At 40.1% G+C, this 24,404-nt stretch overlaps 1 protein-coding gene across 1 annotated transcript in view; it reads left to right on the top strand.

Moving 5' to 3' along the window:
• Nucleotides 1-24,404, top strand: part of MBD2 (methyl-CpG binding domain protein 2) — a 77,463-nt gene that overhangs the window by 51,797 nt on the left and 1,262 nt on the right. The window contains exons 4-6 of the mRNA XM_060029080.1: nucleotides 15,565-15,655; nucleotides 16,963-17,140; nucleotides 21,192-21,330. Of these exons, the coding sequence (XP_059885063.1) occupies nucleotides 15,565-15,655; nucleotides 16,963-17,140; nucleotides 21,192-21,318 (396 nt within the window). The 3' untranslated portion in view covers nucleotides 21,319-21,330. The remainder of the gene's footprint in view (nucleotides 1-15,564; nucleotides 15,656-16,962; nucleotides 17,141-21,191; nucleotides 21,331-24,404) is intronic.

The raw sequence follows: 24,404 nt of genomic DNA, 5'->3' as shown, positions 1-24,404 counted from the left end.
TCCCATTTTCTCCTGAATCACCTAACTTTGCATTCTCTCTTTGTATGAGTTGTGTATTAGCCATCTATTTCTACTTTTTCTACTATTTCTACTTTTTCTACTATTTCTACTTTTGTATTTTCCCTCTTATTATTGTTGTTTTACTTTCTGGGCTATATTCTTGATTTTACTTTTAGTCCTTTTTTTGATTTTTTTTATTTTGGTGATCATATTTTTAATTTCCAGCAGCTGTTTCTTGGCGTTTGTATATAAAATTTTGCTGTTCTTGTTTTATGGATACAACCTCTACTCTTCCCTCTCTGAATCTATTAATTATAGGGACACTTTTTATTTGTATGATACCTGCTTTTTCTCTGTTCCCTGCATTGACCATTCTGTTGCTGTTGTTTTAGTTTCTTTCTTGTTGGCTGTTATGGATATTCTTCAGTGAATACTGTAGTATGTGTGTTTGGTTTTGAGCGTATAGAGGAGTAGAAGTGCTGGGTCCTAGAGTATGCATATGTTCAGCTTTATTAGATGCTACCATACAGTTTTCCAACGTGATTATACAAAGTTACCCTTCTACCAGTAGTGTGCAGTTGCTTCAAATTCTTGTCAGCACTTGGTATTATCAGTCTTTAAAAATTTGAACATTCTGGTATGTGTTTAGGTGTATTTGTTACAATTTTAACTTGCATTTCCTTGGTATTTAATGATACTGTGCACTGTTTGTATGTCTGTTGGCTGCATAGATATCCTTTCTTTTGAAGTGCCTACTCTTTTATGCATTGTTCTGTTATGTTGTTTATCTTTTTTTCATTGACTTGTGGGAGTTCTTTTTATATTCTGAGTATCAGTACTTTGTCAGATATATCTATCACACATATCTTCTTCCAGTTTGTGACTTACCTTATCCACTTCCTTAATGGCGTTTTTTGGTAAGTGTAAGTTCATAATTTTAAGAGAGTTGGGAGGTGGGATAGAGCCTGGGAGAGTGTGGGGTGGGGGCTTCTGGGGTGCTAGTGATATTCTGTTTCTTGATCTGCATGGTAGTTACATGAGTGTTTACTTTATGAAACTCCAGTGAGCTGTATACTTATGTTTTTTTTACACTTTTCTGTACGTAATACTTCAATGATGATTTACAAAAAGTAAAGGATATACTTTATCAGTCTCTTCCTTTTATTTCTGTGACGTGTTTAAGAAATTTTTGCTTACCCCAAGGTTATCAATATATTCCCCGTGTCATCTTCTGAAAGCTTTGTTTTACTTTTGCATTTGGGTCTATGATCCATCTGGAATTGACTTTTGTGTATGATGTGAGGTAAACTTATTTTTTTCCCATATGGATATCCAATTGATCCAGCACCATTTACTGAAAGACCATTCTTTCTCTGTTGCTTTGTGTTGTCACCTCTGTCATAAATGAAATTTATAAGTGTGAAAGTCTTGTGAAAGTCTGTTTTTGGTCTGTTCTGCTCCTTTGCCCTATTTGTACATGTGAATCTGTTTCTACACTCTGTTTTATTTCATTGGTCTGTTTGTTGTTTCTCAATACTGCACTCTTTTAATTGCTGTAGTTTTATAAAAAGTCTTGATATCTGGTAGTGTAAGTTTTCCAGCTTTCTTATTCTTCATTTAAGATTATCTTGGTTAGTCTTGGCTGTTGGCATTTCCACATACATTTTATTTTATTTGTTTATTCATTTATTTAAAGTTTTTTTTTTTGATGTGGACCTCTTTTTGTGTGTGTGGTTCGCGGGCCTCTCACTGCTGTGGCCTCTCCCGTTGCCGAGCACGGGCTCCGGACGCGCAGGCTTAGCGGTCATGGCTCACGGGCCCAGCTGCTCCGCGGCATGTGGGATCTTCCCGGACCGGGGCACGAACCCGTGTCGCCTGCATCGGCAGGTGGACTGTCAACCACTGCGCCACCAGGGAAGCCCGATGTGGACTATTTTTAAAGTCTTTATTGAATTTGTTACAATATTGCTTCTGTTTTATGTTCTGGTTTTTTTTGGCCACGAGGCATGTGGGATCTTAGCTCCCTGACCAGGGATCAAACCCGTACCCCCTGCATTGGAAGGTGAAGTCTTAACTACTGGACCACCAGGGAAGTCCCCCACATACACTTTAGACTCAGCTTGTCCAGTCTTCTTCAAAACCTGCCAGGATTTAAATCTATAGATCAATTTGGGGGAGAATTAACATTTTTACAATATTAAGTCTTACAATTCACTAACCTGGTATATCCCACCATTAAGATTTTATAGTTTTCAGTCTAGACATCTTACATCTTTAATTGATTTCTAGATATTTGATGTTTTTTGATGCTATTCTGATTACATATAAATTTTTTCTAGTTATCTGTTGCTAATATGAAGAAATAAGCTGAATTTTGTATATTGACTATGTATTCAGTTATCTTCCTAAATTCATTTATTAGATAGTGAGTTTCTCCAACTTTGCACATGAACAAACATATCATCTGCAAACGAGAGTTTTATTTCTTCCTTGTCAATCCTTAAACCTTTGATTTCTTTTTTTCCGTGTCTTATTTCCCTGGCTTGGAATGCTAATACGATCTTGAATAAAAGTGATAGCAGACATCCTTGTCTGTTATTGTAATACCAGGGAACGTTTTTAATGATTCTCCATTAAATATGATGCTTGCTGTAGGTTTTTTGGTAAATACCCTTTGTCAAATTAAGGAAATTCACTATATTCCTAGTTTACTAAGAATATTTTTCATGAATGGGTATTGAATTTTATCAAATTATTTTCCCTACCTAGTTAAATGATATAATGATCTCTTTTATGTTAATAGGGTGAATTACAGTGATTGGTTGATGTGGTAAATTGCAAGACTTGACTTTTTTAGATGGAAAAACCTTTAAATATACCTTGAATTCCTGGATTAAGCTCAGTGTGGTCATGTTGTGTTATCACTGTTTAGATTTGGTGTTATTTTGTTTAGGATTTTTTGCACAAGAGAGATTGATGTGCATTTTTCTTTTCTCATAATTTTCTTCTCAAGCTTTAGTATCAAGGTTTTGCTGGCCTTGTAAAATAAGCTGGGAGGTGATCTCTCTTTTAATATTCTCTGGAAGAATTTGTGGAAGATTGGTACTTTTCTTTAAATGTTTGGAAGACTTAATTGTGAAGTCATCTCAGCCTAGTTTGTTGTTGTTGTTTTTAAGTGGGAGGCCTTGAAATTGCAGATTCAATTTATTTAATGAGTACATGGATGAATATTCATAGTTCCTATACCAACTTTGAGAACATGTTTTTCTAGGAATTTGTGCATTTCATAATTTTCAAGTTAATGATATAAGGATGTTCATAATATTTTCTAGTAATATTTTTAATGTTTGTAGTATCTGTGATACCCTCTTTTCTCTGATGTTGGCAGTATCTAGGTGAAAGGTGGAATGAAGTACTGGGGAGAGCTTTCTTAACAAGTTTTGAACTCAGTCTATACATGCACATTTCCCCATGGAAAACCAAACTCCTACTTTTATCATCAAATGTATTAAGATAATATTTATTTTATGGAAGTTAGTTAATTATAATGGGTTAAGCTTTGTCTTATTTGACACTTACTGCCTTGAAGTAATTTTCTAGTAATATTGGAACCTTTGTTTTCTCATTGTCTATATTTGCTTTCTATTTCTTTACTCTTTATTGTCAGCTTTTTGAGTCCCTTTATTTTTAGAAATTTTTTTTTTCCATAAAACATACAGTTGATTTTTTTTCCTATCTGATCTGAGGGTCTTTTTTTCTTTTATAGCTGAGTTGACCATTATATTTATTGATTTTATAGATATGTTTGGTCTTGATTCTATCATTCTATTTATATACTGTTTTTAATATTTTATTGTCATTTTCTGATATTAATATTTTTGTTCTGAGGTCTGGGTTTTCCACTTAAATTCATACTTCTGATAATTTTGAGGATTTGTAACCTGATTTTAGTTCTAGTCATTGCTCAATGTCATGTTTTAAATAGTATGTATGTACTTCTATTTCTTGATTTACTGATATTAAAAAGGAAATAGTATCTATTAATGTCCCACTATAAAAATGAGGAATTACTTTATACTATTGAAATTAGTTTCAGGGAAGCTCTTCTGAAGGGCCTCTCTTCTGATAGACAACTAGTGATAGCTCTCTATCAGAGATTAAAGTTCTTGCACTTGAGTGGGTTTTGAAATCATTAATTCATTTATTAAACAGAGTATATTGTTGCTTCTATTACAGGTGCTGTACAAACACACAAATCAGTCATGCATCCTCTCCTTATAAAACTTTCAATCTAATAAGGGAAACAAACACTGAACAAATAATTTCAACTGTGTGGAAATGTGACATACAAGAAATAAAGGAACATAGCTACATCCTTATATGGACTTACATATTAATAAGAAAATTGTTACAACTTTTCCTGTGGGAGTAACACATGAAAAACTTATAGGCCTCATGAGCAAGTATTCTTATTCCATGGTTATCTTAGGGTAACAGTACCTTTTCAGGTACTTGGCAAGTATTACCTACCAACTTTGTGTAAGTGAAGTGGCGTTCATGACAGAGTTCAGACGAGCAGCTGCAGCGGACGGTTACTGCACCTCCATCCTCCTCAGCTCTACTGCCTCTTGCTTCATCCTTCCATCCTCTCCAGCCCAAATTGTTATCTTTTGCCTTCACAAGTGATCTCACTGTAGTTTGCACAGCCACATGAGTCAAGCTTTTCCTTGATTTACATAATAATTTTCTTGTCGTTATCTAGCCCTTTCTTCCTAGCCCACTACCCCAAAATAAAAGGGTATCTCATGTTTGTCTTTTGATGTTTGCAGGCCGTGGTATTTAAGTTGTTGTTTTTGCTGACCAAAACTAGCAACTCAGATATCATATGGGGTTGATCTGAAATAGAGCAGTTTATAAACTGGACAGCAAATTCCTTCTGGGCAGGAAACATTGTTCTTCTGTGTAGCCCTAACCCAGTGTCTTGCATATTTAGCTTTTCATGAATCACTGAATATAAAGTACATTTTTGGGGTTTTGGTTTAGTCTACAAATACATGACAAGATCCTTTGTTCTTTGATTAGATTTAGCAAAAGCCTTAGAAAAGTGAATAAGATATTCATCGAATTTATGAAATCCTAACGTTGGAAAATATTCTAAACAATACAATAAAATTTTTATGTTTTCAAAGAACTTCCTCGTTTTATATCAGTGTTTATCTTCTGAGGTAGATAAGGCAGTTATTAGTACTTCTATTTTACTAGTGAAGATACATCCAAAGGCGATTAAGTGACTTCCCTAAGACAGCACATCTATTTAATGGTTGAGTCAGGACCAAAGCATTAAACTTCCAAACCAGTGGTTTTCCTGTTACCCTGTATTCCCTGTACTTAGCCACAAATTCATCCCATGAAATTTGAGTGTCTCACGTCATGCTCTTGAGGGAGATGAAGACTGTGCAAGGTAAAATTCATAAAATGGTTAAATTTTAAAGGTAACTTTTGGTTCTTCTACTTTGCAAAGTATTAACACTTCTGTGCTCAAATACTTTAAAAGGTATATTACATCTTTTTTTTTAATGTTGATAATTATTTTGTTTTGTTCTGTTTTGTTTTAAATATTTATTTATTTATTTGGTTGCGCCAGATCTTAGTTGTGTCAGGCAGGCTCCTTAGTTGCAGCTCAAGGGCTCCTTAGGTGTGGCTTGCTGGCTCCTTAGTTGAGGCACACGAGCGGGCTCCTTAGTTGTGGAATGCGAACTCTTAGTTGTGGTGTGTGAACTCTTACTTGCAGCATGCATGTGGGATCTAGTTCCCTTACCAGGGATTGAACCTGGGTCCCCTGCATTGGGAGTGCGAAGTCTTAACCACTGCGCCACCAGGGAAGTCCTGGTGTATTTCATCTCATACATTTTAAATATTTGTTTTTATTAGAAAAATTGCTTATAGTCTTATTTCTTTGATAATTACTGTTAGAAGTCTTTTGTTTTGTTAGAAATCTTTTGTCAATCTGTTGCCTAACAGTAATAGAAAATACAGACGCATACAGAGAAGCATCATAAAAGGCAGACTTCCATAAGTCTTCTGACAGCAGGCAGTGGCAACAGTGAAGTAGGGCAAAGGAGGCTTGAATCAGGAATTGGATTTGGTAATTAGAAGGTTACTGTGACTTTGGGCAGGTCAGTGTTAATATAATAGTAGGAGTAGAGTCGAGGTTAGAAGGAAAGAATGAATGGAAGGTGAGGAAATAAGAAAGTTTCTCTCCTGGTGGAAGGAGGAAGACAGATGGTTTGAGGGAGATGTAGTTAAATAAGGACACTTTTTATGTTAGCCATGTTCCAGTGTATCTGTCACTTCAGGGGAAGAATTCCAAGGAGAGGAAGGGGTAAAATGGAAAGTGTGAGAGGAGGACTTTTTAAATTGATGGGCGGGATCAGAAGGAGGCAGGAGAAGATATGACCAAGCATCATTGTAGAGAAGCTGTCGGAAAGGCAGCAGGACACCTATTCCTCTGAGACAGGAGAAAAGTAAAGGAAGGGCGAAATGGTCCAGAGGCGATCTGTGGGGCAGGGAGGGTAACTGAAGAAATTCGGGGCCTTTAGGCTTCAGTTGCTGGTGTTTCTAGTCAGCTGTGGAGTCAATTATTACAGGCTTCTTGGCTTGGAGCTAATATTCAGCTTGTGGTATTTAAAATGAGCAATAAGAAATAGAAGTTTGGATATATAGCAGTTTTAGATGAATTTAGTTTCATTATTGAAATCTCAGTGTGTTCTATATAGTCAGTTTGATTTTTTCTAATGGAGATTATAATTTCAAAAGGGAAGGGAAGATGTAATTTAAGACAAGATATGAAAATTATATGAAGATCTAAGTTTTAAGTTTCTGTATGGCTCAGTTTGGCGGGATGCTTTTTCCCTGGACTTTTAATTTAATATTGGCCAGGCCCCACTGATAGCTACATACTAAGAATTTGTGGAAGTTAAAAGGTTCAAGATCAACCCATGGTTCTATTTTGTTACCATACCTATATTTGAACACCTGAAGTCATTCTGAATGGAGCTGTGTTTTTCTCAGTAGTCAGTGACATCTTTGCACATACATATGGTCTCTGATCCTGTGGTAATAATAGAGAACTCCCTCTAAAATCTGTACACACAGATGCTTTTCAACTTACAGGTTGGGATATAAGATGTCGTGTTTCAGTCATTTGGAACTCCACATCTTCCAATAGAAATATTATAAATGGTTCTAGTGTCCTAGACCAGCCCATAAAAGACAATTAAATCTAAAGTGTGTCTGAATTACTAAAAATAATTACTGTTTATAACCATGTTTCTATCAGGAAGTGTGTTCAATTTCAACTCTTAAGGTAAGAAGTGTTTCTCCCACTTCTGCTTTATCTTACTCACCCCCTGGCTGTCTGGCAGTGACGAAAGAGGCACCCAGCTCCAGGCCACTTAGTGTGGTTCTGGTAAGGCCCGGGAATGGAGAGCTGGGATAGAGACTCTTTGAAAGTCAAGAAAGGGGCTGGTGTGGTGATGCATATGCCAGGGGAGGGTCTCCCTTCTGTCTCAGCTGTGAGATCTGGGCCCCTGCCACTGTAAACCTCCTGTCTCCTCTCCCCTTTCTCTTTCTCTGGACCCCTGGTTCTTAGCCAGACCTGATTTTCTCCTCCCGCCCCGACCCCAAATACCTGGGGAAGTTTGGCAGTGTCTAGAGACATTTTGGCTGTTATAACTGGGGTGGTGCTACTCGTATCTAGTGGGTGTAGACCAAGGATGTCGCTAAACATTGAGAACCAAGAATTATCCAACTTGACACGTCAGTAATGCCAAGATTGAGAAACTCAGCTCTAGGCTACTGCCACTGGTTTGAGATTTTTGCCTTCTTGCTTCACTGAGGAACAGAAATGTCGTTTGTTTCCAGATTCTTTTCTACCTTCTGTTCTTGAAACAAGCTCATAGCCTTTTGAGGTTTCTCTAAGGGCTCTACTATCATCACAAGATGGAAATAGATGGAGTAAAAATAACAAGAAAATTACAGTTTCAGGAAATCTTAATGAAAAGCTTCCATGTTATCCACTCACTGTACTTTAAATAGAACAAAATTCTCATCCCTCTTTAGGCTTCTGTCCTTCTTCCCCATTATGGTTTCCTCATTCCCTGGGCTTCCCTTCTTCCTACCGTACAGCTCAGTCGCAGAGGCTTTGGCAGGGGTCCTCTCTCCAGTCCTCCAAATGAGGAGTGACAAGAGGGAAGAGAAATCCTTGGGCTGTTTTGACGCGGAGTGAGGGGAAGTTTCCTTTGTTATTGCATAGATCCGGCCAGAACAATTTTCTATTGCCCTGCTACTTTTAAGGAATTCACAGAATGAGATTATACCACAGCGTTTCCCTAAGTACTGCTACACGGCACGGCACGGGGGTCTCCTGTCTCTGCTGGTCTCTCCTCCTTTCCACCCGGCACGGTAGTTACCATCCCTCTGGCTTCCTGGGCATGTGACCTGAGCAGTTCCTTACTAGGGCCCGTGCCTGGTCAAGTGCTGTGCTGTCATCATGAAATAATCTTAATAACTTTCGGAACAAGAGCCTCACATTTTCATTTTGTACTGGGCCTTGCAAACTGTGTAGCTTACCAGAGTTCTCCCAGCCAACCTTGGGCCCAGGAGGGGCGCAGACTGGCTTGGATGAGAAAAGGAAGGGGAAGGGTTTTAAGATACTTAGAGTAGCAAGAAGGCCCCCCGCTGAAAATCTGGGCGGGACTGGCAGACCGGAATGCATGTCTCAGTCTTCCTTTGTAAATACGCACTTTTCCGAGCTCTTTTTGCTGTGTTTATATTTGTTAATTTTAGTAAGATGACCAATTACTTACTAGGTACTATTGTGTGATGAACAGTGTGCTAGACGCCGTGGGTAAAACTAAGTAGTAAACTGATACTTGCTCTCTATGGGTTATCTTCAAGCGTTTATAAAACCTCCTCATGTAGTGTCCATAACCATTTGAGATTGTTTTTATTGTCCCATTCCATAGGGTAGGAAGCTGAAACGGGCTATGTTACTTGTCTAAGTTTATAAAGCTAGTAAATGACAAAGAATGGATTTGAACCTAGGTCCGTCTGACTCTGAAGACCAGTCTCGTTCACTCAGCTACTCAGAAGTTCAGTCTTCCTACTGTCCAGTTGACTCTCAAGTTGAGGTCATGAGTATACATAGGAGGTCAATTTCTTTTAATCAGTGAATTCTTTTAAAACACTACACAGTGCTTTTCAAATTAAATATAATGGTGGATGAAAATGTGTGTTTGATCCAGATGCTTTTCCTTGTGTTCATGAGAAATAGGTATTCGCATAAGTAACCTAAAAAAGTACTCTTACAGAAAAAAACTCAAAAGTCTTCCATTCTATAAGCTTCATAAATCACTCCATCTCTCCTGTTTTATGAAACATCCATTGGAGCTAACACTCCATTGTTAATGTGACTTATCTGAAGGAGTTTTCTTGGAGTACGGGTTTCTGTCTTTAATTTTTATCCACCAAATAAAAAATGTGTTGTTCAATGTCATTGATATTTGCGATTAAGTCTAAGAAAGTAATTTGTAGAGAATATATTTTATACCAATTCTTTAGTTTTTATCATGTGAGCTACCCCACATATATTTTTTTTAATATTTATTTATTTTGGGGACTTCCCTGGTGGCACAGTGGTTAGGAATCCGTCCTCCAGTGCAGGAGACACGGGTTCAAGGCCTGGTCTGGGAAGATCCTACATGCTGTGGAGCAACTAAGCCTGTGCGCCACAACTACTGAGCCTGTGCTCTAGAGCTCGTGAGCCACAAGTACTGAAGCCCGTGAGCCACAACTACTGAGCCTGCGTGCCTAGAGCCCATGCTCCTCAACAAGAGAAGCCACTGCAATGAGAAGCCTGTGTACCACATTGAAGAGTAGCCCCCCGCTCGCTGCAACTAGAGAAATCCCATGTGCAGCAACAAAGACCCAACGCAGCCAAAAATAAATAAATAGATAAATAAAAATTTTTTTATATATATATATATATTTATTTATTTATTTGGATGCACTGGGTCTTAGTTGTGGCAGGTGGGCTCCTTAGTTGCGGCTCATCAGCTCCTTAGTTGTGGCATGAGAACTCTTAGTTGTGGCATGCATGTGGAATCTAGTTCCCTGACCAGGGATCGAACCCAGGCCCCCTGCATTGGGAGCGCAGAGTCTTAGCCACTGCACCACCAGGGATGTCCCTTGATATCATCTTGAAACCCTGTGCCAGCTTTAGCCAAAATACATTACACGGCCAGGCCTCTTAATTCTACATGAGGAGGAGGCTGGCGTCGGCACCAGTCACCTACAGTGGGCAATTTACACAGCATTACTTAGTTGGTAAATGGATTAAGAGCAACTTGACAATTTTCTTAGCAGCTACTGATCCTTCATCTGCCTTTGATTTCATGACTACAAGGGTCTCAGGCCTGTTACTATTAGCACAGAGCCATGCATGTGAGTGTTCTTCCAGAGCTTTTACTGTTAAGACCAGGACTGTTTAATCACACTGACCTGAGTTTTAATTCCAGCTGCACCGCTGACTAGTTGTGCACCTTTGGTGAGTTACTGTAGGTGGGACCAATGATGTCTTCTTCAAAATGCTGTAGGAAAGACCGAATTACTGTATGTAAAGTCCTGAGCACAGTGCCAGGCTGAAGGAAAGGGCTCAGTGGGTAAGTGGGAGTTGTCATCCTCCTCCTCTTATTCCACCAAGAGGATATGCCTGGGCACAAACAGAACTTTGGGCAAGCCCTTTTTCTGTTTACACCTAAATAATTTGGTATACTCTTAAATATACTTCGACACACGTCCTCCTGCAGTGAAAAATAGAAAGGCAAATATCTTCCTCCTGTTCTCTGTGAGGAGAGGATAGCATGATGTGTTTTTTATCTTCTGGTAGAATCAGGAATAACTCGGGGGTCTCGGTGATCAGTGTACACAGCCCTGTGTGTGTCCTGCCATTCTCTCAGCACAGATCAGACCAGCCTTTTTCAAACTGAGATCCCCGGCCTGCATCAGAATCACCTAAGACACTGGTTAAAAAAATAAAATAAAAGCCAGCTCTCTAACCCCAGACCTACTGAACAGAATCTCTGGGGCTGAGGTCTTAGAACATGCATATAAAATAAGCCACCCTGGTTATTCTTGGGTATAAAAACCATTTAGAAATACTGGCCCACACTCTCTGTCTCACTCCCCTGCCTTTGCTTAAGCTATTTCCTTGGCTTGGAGTAGTCTTTCCTCTTCTATAGAATTCTTATACATTTTTCGAATGCTAACTCTTCCTAAAAGTCCTTCCAGATTCTCCCAAATTGGAAGTTAATTTTGTATCTTCATTATTGCAATTATTACAGTCTACCTCATAGAGTTTTGCTAGTTTTTCACCAAACAGTAAGCAGCCAGAGGGCAGTGATTGCCTGATTGCCAGTTATCCTAATAACTATCCCTGGTGCCCAGCAAAGTGCTTTGTGTATAATGGGCACTAAAAGAGTATCTGTAATTTGGATGGATTCTCTACTGCTTTTTTCCAATAAAACCTTCTGTTCTGACTTCCTCCGAAGAGCACAGATCCCTTCAGAGTACGTATTATTAAGCTCAGGGTGATGGAGGACAGTCCTCATAAACATGATCAGCCTTACCTCCCAGCACATCAGAATTGGGATGTGTGTTTGTGTATGATATGAGCAATTGTTTGACACCCCCATTTCTTCCTCACCCTCATCTTTGGGTATCATTTGTAAGGCATGTTGAAAGAGTCTGCCAAAGTCCTAGTTATAACACGTCATCATGCTTGTCCTCTGGGACTCTAAGATAAAGTACTTGCAGCCGCGCTTCCACTGATGTCGTAGAGGTGTTTCCTACATTCATGTGAGGAGCAAAGGTGTAGAGATGGACTCCACTTTCTAGTAAGATGGCTTCTCCAAAGCTGCACTGTCGCTGTCAGTGATATTTTAGGCACTCTTTTTCGTTTGGGACAACTTTTACTCACGTCCTGTGCTTCTCTATCAACTGGCTTGTTGGATAGGGCATTGCCCAGATCGTTGGCAATATAAAGTGATGCACACATGGGAGCTATCCAGTTCTCTTATATACTGGAGGGTGACAAAGAAAACATGATATCAGAGGAGGGTCTGATTAGTGGCGATTAGAAAGGGATGTAATAACTGAGAGGGATAGCACATTAGGGAGTTTCTCCAAATATTAGATCCTTAAAAGTCTTACATTGATTATTTGACCTCACACAAGGCAGCAAGGTTAAGCCATGAAAACTGTTGGATTTGGCAGGTGAAATCAGATTTTCATTGGGTAGATTAGGATTTATGAAAGCAATAGTGTTCATGAAAGTATGGTGGAGAAGACAGCTGTCCTAGTGGGGGACTCCTTACAAATTTAGGGAGATTCATCTTTTCGATATTTCTGTCTTTAGATTTCTACTGGAAATTCAATAAAAAGAACTCTAGATTACCACAGTTAATCACCTAGTAAACACATGGAATACATAAATGAGTAGATCAGAAATTTTAATTTCAGGCAGAGGAAGACCTCTCCCTTTCGCTGCACCCCTCCAAAGCATTCAGGGCTATAAAGTGACCAGAGATAACGAGAAAAGGTCACTGAACTTGGTGAGAGGAGCTGACTAAGTTTTAACAGTAAATTTAATGGAAATTCATGGAATAGGGGGTGGGGTAACAAAGTTGAACTGGGCCTGGGAGAATGGAGATAGTGCATGTTGATCATTCCTTGAGCAATTGGCTTGGGGAAAAAAATGGTAATTGTACCAGCGGGATAAAGTTTATGTTTATAAAAAAAAAAAACAGAGAGTACAATTCCAGCACCCCAAGGAATTCCCTTGTGCTAACCCCTTGCAGTGAAACCCTCCCTCCACCCCTAATCCCTGGCAGCCATCCCTATAGTTTTTTCTTTTTTAGGATGTCATATAAATTCAATCATACAATATGTAAAAGACTGGACTACTTCACTTAGCATAATGCCTGCTCAGTATAAATATTAAACATATTTTAAAGTACAAAGAATCCCCCCTCTCCAAAACAAAACAAGCAGGAACCTGAGAAGATGGGTGTAGAGAAAGTGAGTTAGGGACATATTGAAATATAAACAGACATCTAGCTCATGAAGATAGCTCCAGTCCTCATGGAACCTAGGCAAGCTTGTTAGCTTTGAACGCATGGTGGACAGGATGGAGAGGAGGGCAGTGGTACCCCTGACCAGTTAAATATTTTCTTTTCTCAAACTAGCCTCCTTTCCTGCTCTGAACTTTCCCACTACCTCCCCACTTCTCAGGGTGGGTAGGGGCAGGGAGAAATACACACATACACACTTACACATTCATAAATACATGTATCTCCATTTTCATGGCATAAGCATTTCATTTACAAAGAGCTCATCAACCTTTCAGTTTCAACTTCGCATTTAGTTGAGGGCTATCAGATGACGCGTAGTGGTACCAGGATTTGTAATCTAGACCTGTACACTTGTTTCTCAATCCAAGATTTATTCTGCAAAATTTTTCTTTCTATATTTTTTTTCCTTCAAATAAATAGGAATTTAAACATTAAAAATTATAGAGGGTAAACAATTTAACTTTTGCTATCTAGAATTGGAATTTTTAGGTGTAATTTGTTAGTAATCATCTCTGTACAAGGTTTTCAAACTTGGTTTTTGGCAGTGTTATTTTTACAAATTATATATATATATATATAATTTTATTATAAAAGCACTTACTAATCTCATATTCACTGACTCCCTCTGTGTGCTTTTTCATTAGGAATTAACTGCACTTTCGTTTTTCTTGTTTTTTTCCTGTAGTTGTGATATTCAAAGCATAGATGATTGTTATTTCCCCAAAGAGGAAAAAGCAGGCAGACTGTCTTGAGACATTTATCACATTCATTAATTATTACCTTCACCTAACTATTTTTCTCATGACGGTTGATATATTCATGTCCTCATATGTGTTGACCATATATTCTGCTGCTGACGTAATTTGTGTGGAGATACAAGGAGCTGTTAACCATATACCAGAGGTCTTCAAAGGACAGTGAAGCAGGTTACTCTTGGTGCTAGCATTGTGGTTATTACATAATCTAACATATTATTGTTCTGCCATAAATAGAAGTATTTTACTGTATCTTTTCATGTCTGGAAGGCGATTATTTGATACTTTTCATATATCCTGAAGTTAGAATATAAGCCTGAAGAGCCCTCAGAGTGGTCAAAATTTGTTAAAAGTAAATGTAATGAACCTTATTCCTACTCTGTGACAGGTGTTTACATATATTGCTTTATTTAATCTCCACAGTAATCTTACGTGATAGTCATTGCTGCCACATTTTACAGAAGAGGAAATTGAAACTCTGGAGGGTATAGAACTTGTCCAGGGTCATACATCTATAGCTGGGCTCTCAACTTGGGTTTGTGTGTCCCTCAAGATCCTGATTCTGAGTTCATTTACTCCCACATTCAGTCATTCACACAAATATTTTTTCAGTATTTACCACATGACAGGCCCTGGGTATCCAGGGTTAAAGACAGGTATATCGAATCCTGAGGAATTCCTTTATCTGTTTTTTGGGCTGTAGTAAATATGAAGCAGACTAGAAAAGAGATGAGGCTTAAGGACAAAGACACTGTCTATCTTATCTACTGTTGCATCCACAGGACAAGCACAGCACATAGTAGGAGCTCAATAAATACATGTCGAATGGATGAATGATATTAGTGAGAAGTAATAGCCAACTAGGAGAGAGAACTAAGTGTAGGAAGGGTATAAAATCAAACAGAACTGTCCTGGACCATTTAGTGTTTGAATAAGCAATTGCGTACCTCACTAGCCCCAGAGGGTGTGAAGAGACTTCAGTGTGCTCACTGGTGCCAGAAGGATGACCTGGGGCCCCCGAGTGGCTAAGGCGACCCAGGCTTTGTGCAACAGGAAGAGAGTCACTCATGAACATTACATCCTGTTTAAAAAGCAAGGAAGTATGTAAGACATTTTAGGCAAGTTTCCATTAAAAAATGGCCTTTTCCCCTTAAAGTATGCTAAAGGGCTAAACTTCAGTGTCTTGGAAAAATCACATAGATGGAGGAGTTATTTCCCAAACAATATTGGATTAAGAGGTATTACGTAATATAGTTTTTTTCTTTCCTGGTAAATTATAACATTAAATTTTCATGCCAAATGAATCTTTAAAAAATTCAAGTTATACTCTTTGGAAGATACCTTATAAAGGACTATATATAGTACATAGCACATAAATATCTATTGTATGTAACAAGTGAATAGGTTGCATAGAATAACAAAAGTTTTTGAGTAATATAACTTGAAAGAATTATGATGTGTTGAAGTCATGTTTGGAATATCATTTAGCTTTTTGTAAGGAAAAAGTGGGGAAATTAGGAAACTACTGAAATGATTTCAATTTCATTATTCAACAGCATCGATGCGCTACTTGCTTGTCCCAAGAATGTATCCATTAACAGTGATGTTTTGCCTTACAGCTTTTCTGGGAGAAGAGGCTACAAGGACTTAGTGCATCAGATGTAACTGAACAAATTATAAAAACCATGGAACTACCTAAAGGTCTTCAAGGTATTATCCAAGTTCAGTTGAGAAGTACCTACTATGTGCCAGGCTCTGTGTTAGATGCAGTGGCGTCAGACATGATTGAGACAAGTCTTTGCTTTGGGGACTGTATGCCTTGCTGGATGAGGTACCTCTTGGGTTTTAGTAAACCCAGAGGAAATGTACCTGAAAAGCTTGTATGTTGCAGGAATGCGTCAGGGCAGTGTCTTACTTAAGAGTTTTTTCTGCGTGTACATTTTGGCTTTAGGTTAGTTAGGTTCATCATGTAAATTAACGCATGTTCTGCTTTTAGAACCAAATGCAGCTGAATGATAGGATGTCCCAAGCTTCCTGCTCAAAGCAGCATCTGGCCCCAGCACATGCTCTTTCTGTCCTCCTCTTATCAAAAGAGCAGCCAACAGCTCTCCTTCTGCCTCTCCCTCCACAAACTGCTGCTGCAAGTAGCAGTGGGAGCAGATGCCCGTTGGTCCAGTGACAGGAGTGAGTGGGATCTGGGGTGGAGAGCTCAGCTGCTGGTGTGCTTGTCATATCATATGTTAATTCCAACTTCTAGAGAAGCATTATTTTTCAAGTATTGGAACTTTGGCTTCTGAAACTTGATACATTGTGGATTGCTCAAAAATCCTCATAATTCATGGTTAGAATATTGTCTCATCCCTCTATGCTCTTGGAAATTATTGCTTTAACTGGTTTAACAAGTTTAGGACTTTAAGCAATGCACTTAAATGTAGCCATGGTTCCAGTCTCCTACATGTAGGCAAGGTGTGCAGTTTTTAATTGTTAATTTGGATATTTTGTTAGGTATTTGAAAAAGCTGTTAAAGGTGCAGGTACAGCATACTTGCATTGGCTTTTCCTTTGAAATCCCTACATAAGAAAGATAAGTTTTGAGATATGGCTAGAAATGAATGTTAAACAGCTACAGGGGAAACTATTCCAGGATCCTAGGGATACATTAATAGGGATACTGGAGTGTAATATGACCTTAGAAGAGACTTAGATATTAAAATAATTGAACTTGCTTGTGGAAATGTAGCCAACTTTTAAAAAGTTTAATACTTTGGAAAATGTATTTTTAAGTTATGTTAAAGTTTTATTATAATACTCAGGTATTTTGTTACTGTTTCTTTAATGTTAATTCTTTGGTGTATAATAACTAAATAGGTACGCCATTATCCTTTGCTGCTTTGGCTTGTGTCAGTTTTAAATAGCTGATCCCAAATGAATATAAAGATATGAGTTGTTTTAGGTTACATAAGGTTTGCTCAGCACATCTAGAAATTTCCTTTAACTCATATATGTTTCTAATTGCAGGAGTTGGTCCAGGTAGTAATGATGAGACCCTTTTATCTGCTGTTGCCAGTGCTTTGCACACAAGCTCTGCACCGATCACAGGGCAAGTCTCCGCTGCTGTGGAAAAGAACCCCGCTGTTTGGCTTAACACGTCTCAACCCCTCTGCAAGGCTTTCATTGTCACAGATGAAGACATTAGGTAAGGCAGCTTAACATGGCTTCAAAAGCTTGTCTTTTACACTTGTTACATTTTATACTGCCTGTTAGGTTCCGTGGCACATCTAGTAAGTGATGAATCAATCAGAAGGAGCTTTTGTGAAACTAATGAAAGGTGATAGAGAACATTTAAAACAAATACATGCTTGAAAAAGGTAGCAGTGCGGTGTATAAGGCATATCATCACGATGATGTCCAAAGGACAGATCAGTTGTACTCTGTCCACATCATTTTGGCAGTGTCTTGTGAAATCTGGGGTTCTGCCTTTCTGCTCTAAGAACCCCTTCATTCAGTTATGCCCTTTGTGATTCCTGACTGCATGGGTTTGTCTGCAGTAGCAGTCCATTGCCGTGCTACTTTAAGTTCAGTTGTGTTTTCAAAATTCAGTTTACTCATCTTGATTATATTTACCTCACGTAAGCTCAATTTAGAGATTTATTTATCTCTACTTAAACCTGTTTCAAGTAAAAATTTAAGGTGACTCCAAAGACACACACACACACACACACACACACACACAGTGAAGCCAGATAAGAAGCAAATGAGAAGAAAGACAAAGCAAATGAGGAGCGGACACAAGGTGCATCTTTTAACATCTTTTACTCTTTCTGAGGCTGGGCCACAAATTAGGTTTTTAGCAGCAAATTTTGAAAGGAGGACATATAGCTCAGATTGATAATGCCCAAGGAGTATAAGCAAACCATTGCTCAAGAGAAACAAAACTATTCCAGATATTTAAGACCACAAAGAAATTCTTATATGGGATTTATGAACTTCAGTATTATTACTCTAGAATGATTGTGTAGTATACTGTATTTTCTTTAAATATAGGGCAGTGTGTACACTTCACTATTTCTATCCTCTGAATATAAACCAGAAAGCTTTACTGGAGTATTATTCCTAGACCAAACCGGCAGAAGGCACTTTTGAATTAAAAAATATGTATTATATTTGTATTTTTTTGGTAAATCCATGAAAGTTGGCATGAGAATGTTTTTAAATGCCTGAGTCTAGCTAGGTTTATAATTGGAAAGCCTTTCCTGGGTTTTAAAGTGGTTCCTTTTGCAAAGATGTAGAATGGTTCAAAGTTGCATTCAGATGCCTTTATTACATAGAATTTACGATCAGTGTTATTTTTTAAGAAAAACAAAATGTAAAATCAAGGAAGGGAATCAACTTGCTCTTTGGACAATTCTTACCTTGGAGGAAGGAAATTACTCAGGAGACAAGTTCCTATCTGTCTTGGAATGAGTGCCCAGTTAATCAGCAGGGATTCCTCCAGGTCATTATGGGGGTTGAACTGAGGTTCTCTGAGTGATGTCTTGGGAATGCTGACGGCTTCAACACCAGATCTTTTGACAGTGGAGGAAGCTGTCTCAAAGCCAAATCTGGATGCTTTCCTTTTAGGGTAAACTTGTCTAGCAAATTGTCCATTTGATTTCATTGTCATAACGGAAATTATTAAGCAAACATTTCTTGTTGAATTAGTACAGGTTCAAAATACATGACTGCAAATGGAATTGTTACCCTTTCTCCAATTGGGTAGCCAATAATCTGTCTGTATTAAACCTTCAGCTAAGAATCTCAACGTTAAGCATATATATTTTCATCAGTCTTGATACGTTTTCACCCACGGGTGTATTTGTTTTCTAATACTGAGTAACAAGTTCTCACAAACCTCACAGCTTAAAACAATACCTATTTATAGCTCTCAGTTCAGTCGGTCAGAAGTCTGGGACAGGCAAGACTGGATTCCCTTCCCGGGGTCTTACAAAGCTGAAATCCAAGCGTCGGTAGAACTGCAGGCCTTCTGGAGCTTGGGCTCCTCCTAAGTTTGTTGCAGAATTCATTTCTTTGTAGTTGTAAGAATGAGGCCCCTGTTCTCTTGTTGGCTGTGGGATGAGGCCGTTCACAGCAGTTAAAGGCTGCCAGCATTTCCTTGCCCCATGGCTCCCTTAATATCCCCTCTCCTGCTTCTTTCTGGAAGGGCCCAGCCCCTTTTAAAGCCTCTTCTTATTAGATCAGGCCCTCTATGATAATCCCTTTTGATTAACTCAAGGTCAGTTATTAGTAACCTAATCATAGAATGATAGCTCAGTCATATTCGTAAGTTCTGCCTGCCCTTAGGGGAGAGAATTTTACTAGGAACGTAAGCAGGGGCAGGTGGGGACATCTTGGGGACTGTGTTAGAATTCTGCCTACCACATCCAGCAGATGCTTTAATTTCAGTTTTCATAAATGAGGGGAGCAGCGCTCAAGACAAAAGAGAAACAGTGGCCAATGTCAAGAGTTTCAGACATACTTCTCGAGCCAAAAGCACCATTCCTTCCATTTTCTTTGTCTTCCTGATGGGGTGACTTTAGGGCAGTTGTGTAGACTCTCATACTCTGTTACTAGGCATGAGAGACTGCCATGAGACTGATAAGCTGTTTATCATAAAGCTGGAGTCACTGAGCCAGTGGCAGGGCTAACTGTATTAGAAATAAACATTGTGTTCTTTATGACTCTGCTCCACTGTATGAAAATTGGTTGAACTTCAGTTTCTGTTAATATGATCGAGGCTACAGAGCTCGATTAATTCAGTGACAGATCCCCTCTTTTTGAAAATTCATTTAAAATGTATAAGTCCAAACCTTTTATCTCTTCGTGCTATTTTTAGAGTTTAGTAAAGATGACGTCTAAAGTTTCTGTGTTTACACAGTATATGTTAATTTTACTACCTTGGACATGGTCTCATGACATAGAGAGACGTGGGGACTAGACTACAGTAAACACGACTTTACAACTGGTTGAGTGCCCAAGGGGTGAATACTCAGGGCATCTTAGTGGAGTCTTCTGGAACATTGCTCCTCTACCCTTCTGCTTTCCCAGGTTTGGGGCATTGTTACAATTTGTCTTCCTCAACTGTTGATGGAGAAAATCACTTCTTTCAGTAGAGCCATCAGTGTTCTTTGTTGCATCTCTTATTTGTCCCCGGGCTGCTCCGTCTCCCATCTGTATCCATCCTAACCACCTTTCCTTTGGTCTCAGGAGGTGACTCGTCCTGTTTTCTAATCAAGGCTCATCCTCCCAGCTGGGCCTTTGCCTCTCTCTCTTTCTTGCTTTTTTCTAAGTCTTTTACTTAGCCAGTCTTGTCCCTTCCCTTGTGTCTTCAACCGTTGCCTCTCCACTGGGTTCTGGAGGCGAATTTCTATTTACCATCTTCATTTGCTAGAACTGTTTTAGGAATCCCTCTCTTGCCCTGTCAAGGAGCTAGTCTCCGTTTTTTCCTGCTTTTTTAAGATGAATTGTATACCAGTAGCCTTTCTTCCTGTGCTTTGTTTTTCACCTAATGGTTCTGAACTTTTTTATGACTCGGTGTTATCACTCTCACTTTTGAGGTTCCTTTAGAGTCCCCAAGACACAGGGAAACTTGTGGCATATTCTTAACCTACTCAGCTCATCTCAGTTCCAGAGTCTTTTCATTCCCTGTCCCTGGTGTACAGGATCACGTGGTCTTGGTTCCTTCCTGATGGCCTGCTCCCAGCAGGCCGGGGAACCCAGGGAGAACTCCAGCTACCTTTCCCCTGACACAGCAGAGAGTGGCAGCGAGATCCCAGCTCATCATGCCTCCACCTCCTCTGTCTTTCTCAGTGCTTCACTGAGCAAATCTCTTCTCCTTCTTTATTTTCTGTATTCCTTCCCTGCTTTTAAATTATTTCTAATTATCCTTTATAGGAATAACCCTGAATCTTCACATATTTGAAGTTTGTGAAGTTGTAGAAAAGGTCACTGAAATAAATCTACTCCTGCCAGAATTCTCTGTGAGATGAGGGCTATCTGCCTGTCTGAATGTCCCTCTTTTTGACAGAGTTCATTCCCCATGTGACTTGGTTTTGTGAGGGTATAAGCAACTTTTGCAAAGTCTAAAGAGAAGGAAATGTATGTTTCTCAGGAATTTTCATGACTTTGAAGTAAAGATAAACCATTTCGGCAGCTTCATGGTTCCAGTACTGGCCAAATTATTAGTATCTTTTTACTCTGTTTTTAAAAAGGAAACAGGAAGAGCGAGTACAACAAGTGCGTAAGAAATTGGAAGAAGCACTGATGGCAGACATCTTGTCACGAGCTGCTGATACGGAAGAGATGGGCATTGAAATGGACAGTGGAGATGAAGCCTAAGATTAGCATCAGGTAAAGCAACACCGGAGAGACGTGGAACTTAAGGTCTTTTATTTCCTCGCTTTTGCCCTTGTCGCCTGATTCAGCAGTGCCCACAAAGCCTTCTCGTCTGCAAATCCTGTGCATGTGCTGTTGTTTGGCCCCTCTATATTGAAGGACCATATAAGCGTGGCATCCTTTTGTTCTCATTATGTGAAGATGTTCACACCCCTGCAGCCACTTGCAAGGGATCTGGTCTCCAAGGTGTCACTAGAGAAAAGCAGGAGGAGGAGGAAAGGACTCTGCCAGGGAGGGAGAAGCAGCTGCAGGAGATGAAGGCGCCATCACCTCTACCACAGTAGCTCTCTGGGGTCTGTTGTCCCCTCTGTAAAATTATGGTCACAAAGTTGGCCAAAATCCCTCCTTTTTTCCCTCCGTTTCTGTTCTCTCTAGCACAGACTTGGTGCAGGGAGAATGAGAAGGACATTTTAAAGTAGGATAAATAATTTACCTTAAAAAGTACAAATTATGAACCGGTCCCGAACTCACGTAGGAGTCTCACAGTCTCTGTTCCATCGGGTACATATTCTCTTCAGATGATTACACTCCCGTCTCCAAGGGTTTATATGGCATCTTGCTTCCCAACTTCTATCCTGCTTTGTTTTGGGGGCCATGTCTTTCTGCCACCCCCAAGCCAATTATTTATTTGCATCCTCTGAAGGCAAAACTGAGCGGTGGGTGGTGGCGTTGGGAGGGAAGGAGAAAGGGATGGGCCGAGAAGCAGAGCGAGCGGAGCGAGTGGGAGTCTCACCCCGTGGCGCCCTTCGAGCCCGTCTCTGCCCCTCACACCTCGTCCTCATAGTCGGTCCTGCATTCAGTGCTGGGTCCTGGGGACACCCCCGCGCTCACAGAGCTTACCATACAGTTGTATGAAACAGATGCTCACATAGCTGTATGAGCACCAACTGTGATCAGTGTGATAAAGGGAAAATGAAGGTGCTGGGAGAGCCGCTGGCGGGGGAGCTAATGCGATGTGAGGGCCAAAAGGAATTTGGGGATGTGGCATTTACGGTGAGCCTGAAAGGTGGGTAGGAGTGAGCAGGAGAAGTTAGGGGGAAACGGTTCTCATCCAAAGAAATAGCAGGGACAACTCAGTTCCTTTAAGGAGCAAAGGAAAGGTCACTGTGGTTGGCATGTAGGAATTCTGGGGAGGGTTAGAAAGTGTGGAGACGCATCAAATCCTGGTGAGCCTTGTGGATTCTTGTTAAGGATTCTGAGCTTCGTCATTGAAACCACTGGGAACCCCCTGAAGGCTGCGTAAAGCGATTAGATGTGCTTATTTATAAGGTCCCTACGGCTGCTGTCTGAAAAAGGATGTCCTTTCTAAGGAAAGCTTAGAAGCAGGGAGACCAGTTAGGAGGCTGCCGTGGTCCCGCAAGAGGTGATGGTGGCTTCACGAGGGTCTCGGCAGCGGGTGTGGCGAAAAAGAGGAAAAGGCCAATTTGAGGTGTATCTGGAGGTAGAATCGACTTGACTGGGTGACTGTTAGTGAGGGTGAGAGAGTGGGACGAATGACTCTAGGTGTTCAACCGGAGCCACTGGATGGATGGGGCGGGGTCCTGTTCAGAGGGTCATACTGAGGGTGTTGCATGCAGGGGGGATGAATTCATTGTTAACACAGTCTTTCCTTCCCCTCAGTGCCTTGTCTTAATTCAGGGAGTGGCCCATGCCACAGTGACACAGATCAGGTAATAATCACAGTGTCTTCCATTTACATAGTCAGGGACAGCAGCAACATTTCGGTCTCACAGTTTCCTGACCACGCAGAACCTTTTAAATCGAGTTCAGTGCTATTTTAAGTGGTTTTGTTTTGTTTTCCATATTGAGGACAGGAAGATGCCATGTTGACACTGAATCTTGTTTTCCACTCCGATCAGGATGTGTTTTATGGACTTTGATGAGCATACTTAATGTGTGTAAAGTCTCTCAGAGGCAAGTCTGCAGCGTGTTTCTTTTCTCCAGAGACTTCAGTGCAGTGTGGGAATCTGGACCATTGCGCCTGCACCACATCAGAACCGACTCTGGGAAAGCCCTCTTCTTCTCCAGAGCTTTTTGTTGTTTTTCAGACTTTTTTCCTGAAAACAATTTAGAATAATCAAGGGTCATGTAGTTGAGGTTTTACGGGACCCTCACTTACTTTGCAGATTACTTTGCAGGTTGACGTCAGGGCAGCACCCTAATCTATGTAAGCGAGCCTGTGGTTAATGCACGAATAAACTAATTAAAGTTGAGGGATTAAAGTTTTAAGAGTAGCCATCACTTTGGCATGGTGCTAGGGGGAGATCTGCATTACGTGTATCATATTCTAAACTTGAGAATGGTATTATTAGACCAGGCCATTAGACTTGTAGGTTATGGAAGATTTAGATGTACTTCTTAATTATCAAAATTAAATTTACCTAAATCACTAATTTAGCCCCCCACGTACACCTAAAGTGTTTAATAAACCAGAGCACTGCCACATGACTTAATTAGGTGTTCATAATAACCTGTGGAGTAGGTAGGACTTAGCTTGACTAAAGTGGGACATGGTCAAGTTCACATGGCTGCCGAGAGATGGAACCTGTAACATGCGGTTCTGTTTAGGTCTGTTCACCGCATTATGACATGGATGCTCTTTCTGACGGTCCTTATTAGCAAAATGGACCTTAATTTGTATGTATATATATTTGGCAGGCGCAGAGTTTAGGAAGCTGTCAGCGGAGGTGTAACTCCAAGTTTCGTGCAGTCGCAAGGAGAGATTTCAGCTCGGCTTCCTTAGTCACACAGCCCCTGGGGCTCAGTTGTGGTTTCAGCCTACCTCTGCATGCGTTCCTCCCGCCAGAATCTGCTCCAGAGATTGCCGGAACACATGAGCCCGTCAGGGAGGACGGAGCTGAGGCTGTTATTGGTCGGGGCGAGCAGGCGTGCGTGCGTGCGTGCGTGTGCGTGCGTGTGCCCGTGTGTGTGTGTGTGTGTGGGTGGGTGTGTATGTACACACACACTGTCAATAGCACGTTGAGGTTTGCTGTGTCACTTAAGATTTTACACTCAAGAGGAGTGCCCAA

The sequence above is a fragment of the Delphinus delphis genome, chromosome 13 (assembly GCF_949987515.2).
Source record: "Delphinus delphis chromosome 13, mDelDel1.2, whole genome shotgun sequence".
In the NCBI taxonomy this organism is placed as follows: domain Eukaryota; kingdom Metazoa; phylum Chordata; class Mammalia; order Artiodactyla; family Delphinidae; genus Delphinus; species Delphinus delphis.
The sequence above is the reverse complement of the archived record's forward strand: the minus strand, read 5'-3'. Positions and strand labels throughout refer to the sequence as shown.